The 6317-nt window shown below is 49.2% G+C and overlaps 1 protein-coding gene across 1 annotated transcript in view; it reads right to left on the minus strand.

Moving 5' to 3' along the window:
- Positions 1–1310: 1310 nt before the first annotated feature.
- Positions 1311–6317, minus strand: part of alx4a (ALX homeobox 4a) — an 18223-nt gene continuing 13216 nt past the window's right edge. Inside the window, 3 exon segments of the mRNA XM_062471259.1 lie at positions 1311–2379; positions 2382–2511; positions 3273–3401. Coding sequence (XP_062327243.1) covers positions 2192–2379; positions 2382–2511; positions 3273–3401 — 447 coding nt within the window. The 3' untranslated portion in view covers positions 1311–2191.

A 6317-nucleotide genomic window follows, 5' to 3' on the forward strand; every position in this document is an offset into this window, starting at 1 on the left:
GTACTCCTCCTTCTCCCCCAACTTCCCATTCCCCCAAAGGCCTGTGTGTGTGTGTGTGTTTGTGTGTGTGTGTGTGCGTGTGTGTGTGTGTGTGTGTGTGTGTGTGTGTGTGTGTGAGTGTGTGCGTGTGTGCATGTGTGTGTCTAGTTGTAGCCAGGAGGGTTTAGAAAGAGAAGGACAGGGAATTTGATCTCCATACTGGCATGCTGCTGGTTTGTGTTGGAGTGATCCTGCTCTGACTCTGAGCCAACTAATTAATGAAGCTGGTCTCAAACTACATCCTGCTCAACCCCACTCCCAGTGCTGTAGCTGTCCTGAGACAGGCCTGGCGAAGATGGGACATTCTGACAACATAGCTGTATCACCACTTCTGGTGTTCTCATGTTGCTGCAACATTGCAATAACGTCTTGATGGCTGACTCCTGAGTTAGGCTCCGGACATATGCTGTTCCCCAGCTCTGTGTTTGGGTTCTGTTCTATCTCCATCCTCCTTGGTCACATTCTCTTAACACCTCGCACACAGAGACCTATCAGCACCCTGGTCCGCACGCAGTCCACGTCCACACGGACTCAGCCTAGTGACATAAGGCACATGGCAGTCTGGAGGGGGTTGTATAGTTAGGTTTAGGAGTAGAGTAGAGCTGCTAAGTACCCTGTGATTACTCTCTCCAACAGGAAAATAAACAGGTGAGAGATTAAGGAAAACTGTACAGTTTTGTACAAACATTTGCTCTGGTTCTTCCAGGTGTGGCCAGTGCCAAGTTGTCCTCAATGGGATTCACTTCAAAAGCTTCCTCCCGGTGAAAAGAAGACTGGCTTTTCCGGTCTTAAACAGACTGACAGCTATAGAGAAAGCTAGATTATGCCCAGTCGGTGGCAACCCACAGGGATATCCTTTACCACTCGGACCTAACAGCTAGACCGAGTCAGAGCTGATGACATGCAAGGATCAAACACTTGCTGACCACTGACATCCTTTCTGGGTTTAAATATTTCTTCGGTAGCGTCAGTGTAACCTGCACACGGCCCAAGACTGCTTGCTGCTGGACTGAGGTGTTATTTCTGGATGCTTCACTAACGGGCTTTTCTCCTGGACGTCCAGAAAGTGGAAACGTGAGGTGAGAAAAAGCCAGGTCAGGAAATGGTAAGCGCAGGAGTGTCCTTGTGCAGACAGAGGTAGGCCTGTGTGGCTCCCAGGCCCCCACAGCCCAGAGCGCAGCAGGCCTGCTGAGCCACCCCCGCCCCCTCACACCAACCCCTTTCTCTCTCGCACACCCCCCACACACACCATTTCCTCCTCCCCTCCCCACCTCACCACTTCAGGCTCCTGCAGCCCTGTAACAGGCAGGGGCAGTCTATCTGTCAAGGGTCTGTCTTTCTGTGTCTGTCTGACTGTCTGTGTCCCAGACACTGAAAATAAACAATGTTCTTCATCTCTTCATCTCTCGTGGACAGTTCTGATATTTTCTATTATTTTACCTATGAAAAAGTAGTCTTTGTGCTTTATTTTGGATTTGACTGTTACCAAGACATTGTGGAGATGTTAGTTCAATCTGTTCTAGTCCAAAGTTTGTGTTGAGATATCCTGCATAAGTCCTGCATTAATATGTATGTGCTTTGAGGGAGGATAGATTCTGTGACAAAACCAAAAGCTAAATTATCCAGAGAAAAACACACTTAAAACTTAAATACTAGAAAAGAACAATCAAATATAACAACACCTGAACAGAAAAGCCATTTCAGCACTCAATAATATGTGTGTTACAGCATTTCCTGTATGTTGTGAATAAGTGCAGGGATTGGTTTGAATCAACTTTTTTCCTTTGGTTTTCCTTAGTTGAAATTATGATCACTGCACCAGAAGTTGTTCCCAGCAAGCCGCCAATCCGTTTGTCTTCTGATGGAAAGATTGCTACTTAAACTGTAATTGTCGTCCCTCACACGACCAGTCCACTGTGTAAATTCATAAGGCAATGAGGCCAAAGGCTTGTCCATGCCTCTTCAGTTAGTTGCAGCACCCAGCAGCTGGCTATGGGCTTTTCTATGGCTTTTGTCATCATTATTCTAGGTCATCACTATTGCTGTTACAGTGGCACACAGATCGCCACCTATCTCTGTCGTGGATGGGTTGGTCTGGACTCTGGGGCTCCTGAGGCTCCAAGGGGCCCCCTGTCCTTCCCGCTCCGGGGCATCATGTTGCCCAGGAGATGGCAGCGCTGTGCTCCTTGGCCTTCATGCGCAGAGCGGCGATGCTGGAGGACTTGCGGTCAGGGTCCATGTTGAGGTCGTATCCGTTGATGCCCGTGCCCACCCCCTGGGGCCCCCCGAACAGGCTGCCCATATGTGTCTGTCCCATGTGGCCCCCAGGGCTGGGCACGCCAGGAAGTCAGACACACCGCTGCTGGCGTGGGGGTGAGGGGTCATGCAGGAGGTGACGGTGTCACAGGGCACCACACAGCCAGGGACGGGGGAAGCAGCACTACTGCCACCAATCCACGATGGGTTCTGGATCTGAAAGGGGGAGGGAAAGTGAAAGAGAGAGGGAGGGATAGAGAGAGTGAGTAGAAGAGGAGAAAGGAGAAGAAAAGGGAGAGAGAAATAAAGATGCAGGAGAAAGAGAGAGAGAAAGAGAGAGAAAGAGAGAGAGAGAGAGAGAGAGAGAGAGAGAGATGAGAGAGAGAGAGAGAGAAAGAGAGAGAGAGAAGAAGAGAAGAGAAGAGAGAAAGAGAGAGAGATGGTTACTTTAGATACCAGAGAGAGAGAGAGCATTAGATCAAGGAGAAGGCATCTTTCCACCACCTTGACTGGCTCCCCTAAAATCCCTACTTCCTGTCTCCCCCTCCACATAGGGCAGCATTGTTCAGGGAGCTGATAGGGAGGTGTGTGTGTGCGTGTGGGAGTGTATGAGATGAGTAGTGGAGTTGAGGAGCCAGATGTGCACAAAACTGCATTCCACAGCGTCTCTCTCCCTCTCTCACACACACACACACGCGAACACGCACACACTCAAACACACACACACACCCTCACCCTTTGACCCTCTGCACAGACTAATAATAAATTGGGGGTGCTCTCCGGGTCCCTGTGAGGGTGTGTCTGGCCTGTCAACCTTACTCTCCAAGGGGGTCGGATATCTTTCTCCTCTGAACCCGCTGGTCTGTCATTAGATAACAGAGACAGGACAGTAAGGGAGGGAACGTGAGCGAGAGCTGGGAAAGACCTTCCCACATGTTGACACTGTCTCCCCCTGTACTGCTGCTCCCCAAGCCTACCTGTGCATAGTTCTCTGGCCGGGTGAGCAGAGGCAGTTCGTACGCCGTGGAGAAGTGTGTTCGGACCTGCTGCATCTGCCCGAAGCGCTCTCTCTTCCTCCATTTAGCTCTGCGATTCTGGAACCACACCTGCGGGGGGGGGGGGGGGGGGGGGGGCGCGGGGGGGGGGGGGGGCGGGGGGGGGGGGCGGGGGGGGCGGGGGGGGCGGGGGGGGCGGGGGGGGGACAAGGTCAAGACTGAGAAACATAGGGGCTGGCGTTTGGGGTTGGGGTTAAGTCTGGATTTGGGTTTTGGGTTGCTGACAGGGTTAAGGTTTAGGTCTAGGTCTGGGTATGGCCTTGGACCTGGGCCTTTGTACCACAGTCAGTATAGATTCTGGTCTTGGCCTTTTTGGCTGTGTGCTGTTATGTTAGTGTGTGCAGCTTAGGGAACAGAGAGAGTTGAGAGCTGGAAGGAGTTTGATGTTCTGGGGGAGTTGACAGGTCCTGTGAAGGCCTCCTCTGAGTTCCCCTCCTATCAGTACGATCAGCAGCAGGAGGTTGGCGTGTGTGTGTGTGTGTGTGTGTACATGTGCGTGTGTGAATGTGTGTGTGTGTGGTGTCAAGTACACATGGGGGTAGGAGGTAGTTCAAACCCCTAGAAGCCTGTGGCTTTGAATAACAACGCTTCATCAAGTCGTTTTCGAATTCACCTCTTCTTCAGTTACAAATAATACGAATTTTTTCAGTTGAAAAATGATACCAAGCACTTCAGCCAAAACATATCTGATAACTTCAGCACATTAATACAGATCCGAAACTGTGGAAAGCAGAACTGTGTGCTACATGGCAGATAAAGGGAGATGTTAGGCTCACTGTCTCAGAAGCAGGGAGACATTCCATTCCCTGTGATCTATTCTTCGTCTCAGCTTAACTCTATTTATTTATTGATTCAGGGAAGAGGGGGGCCTTTTCACAGGGGAGAATCTCCTTTGTTTTGCAATCTTGATTCGTCACAGTTTGAACTTGGTTCGAAGGATGAGCCTTTGGTCAATCAGTCTGTGGTTTGCCCAGATACTGATGGGAAATTTCCCAATCAAAGCACATGCGTATGCTGTATTATATATCGCACACATTCACACACACAAACTCATGTCTCACACATATCATTCACCTACATGCACACACACACAAACGCCCATCAAACACGCCCAGACGTTCAAGAGAAACAAGAGACTGAATTTATAAAGCCCCGAACCTTAGGGCTGAACAGGCAATCAGAAAAAAAAGAAAAAGGCAAAGATGGCCTCCATTACAGACGACGAGTAGTGGAGAGTCCTCAAAACAAAACGTTTACAGACCCTCTCCGCCTCTCTCCTTTGTTTTCGGACAAAAATAGGGCAATCTTCTCCTGACCAAAGTGTGCCGTAATCACCTCTGACATCTGAGCCTAAAACAGTTGTTTATTGAAAGCATTATTGCGTTTGAATTTCCATCAAAGAGGGTGAAAGGCATGTAAATACAGCCAGTCTCAGAAGAGCTTAGCTCTGACGCCCACCTCTGCGCTGTGTCACAGTGTTCAGGCCCAGCTTGCTATCTCAGAGCCGGGTAACACGATAGGCCCCGCAGGCTGCGATTGCAGTGAATGTCAGAGCCCAGAGCACTGTCCCTGGACTTCACATCATCATCTGTTTGGAAAGCTTTGCTAACTGATTGTACAGATAAATACGTGGTCAGAGAACACATGGGTGATTTAGTGTGCCCTGTGATATAAGAGGGCTTTTTGTGTTGTCCTATTGAATAGCTGTGTCTCCGTGAGTTGCCAAACGTTTCCCTGTACATCTCGCCGCTGACGTTATCTCTCGCTCCTCGTTTGTGAATTTTGGATTTCTTGACTCACACTCATCCTACTTTCTATAAATCTTAGGGAGGGAATTTGGGAAATTGAAAAGTGAGATGGGAAAACGTTCAAACTGAACCTTGTTTTCATTTCGTGTTTAATTTCCTGACGCCTAAAGCCCTGGCTTTCCTGATGCCGCCCTCCCTCGACCTGAGGGAGACGCGCAGACGAGAGAGACAGCTTTGCACGCCCACCTTCTCTTTTCGCTGATGTCATGCCTTTCACGTCACCGTGTCCCTGTTGTCTCTCTGGGAATCCGGTGTTTAACCACATGGTCACAGTGACAATCAGAAGGGACTGCTACATGTCATATCTTGAGATCTGCCTACCAACCATACCGTATCTCTGTCATCAAGTCAAGCCTGGTGACCTGTGCTGTGTCCAGATCCTGCTCTGGCTGTAGTTCTGCAGAGCCTAAAACAAACCTCTGCACGCTGGCCAGGAGTGACAGTAATTGGTAAAGACGTGACAGCTAAACTAGCTCAGAAACGGACTATGATGTTTTATTTATGTTCTGGCGAGAGAGAGAGAGAGCGGAGGAACGCCAAACGGGCCCTAGCAGGGGAGCCGGGCAGACAGAGACTTTGAAGTCTGAAACCAGCTGACAGGATCTGAACTGGCTCTTCTGTCCTCCGCCATTCTAGAAAAATGCACAATAAGGAAGCAATGTGTTTAGGATGAACCGAACCGAGGTGTAACACTGGCAAACTATCTCTCCCAGTATCTCCATCTTCCAGTTCCAACACTGTCCGCAACCTCAGAGCTTCAGAATGACAAGAGGGCCAGTCAGAGAGGAGGGACGTGTTTTTGAAACCCCATGACCCCTGATCCGACCATGTATCTGGGGTGCATATGACTCAGGGCTAAACTGACTTCCTCCCTTTGAAACCGGTAGACTAGAAAAGCAAACATCTCCAAGGCTCACGTTTATAGTTAGGCCTCTTTACAAGCTCCTTTTGTTTCGTCAGTTTTAAGTGGACAGGGAGGGGTGGAGGTAGGTTGCAGGATATTGACATTTTGAATAGACCATGCTTCAATCCATTGTTTCCACTTTGATGTGGTATTCAATTGCTTCATATAAGACATATATAGCCATAAATATATCAGGATTTATCATCGGTGGTGCATCAATTGACAAAGAAATCTATTTAGCATTGTTCACAGATG

The sequence above is a fragment of the Osmerus eperlanus genome, chromosome 10 (genome assembly GCF_963692335.1).
Source record: "Osmerus eperlanus chromosome 10, fOsmEpe2.1, whole genome shotgun sequence".
NCBI classification, from domain to species: domain Eukaryota; kingdom Metazoa; phylum Chordata; class Actinopteri; order Osmeriformes; family Osmeridae; genus Osmerus; species Osmerus eperlanus.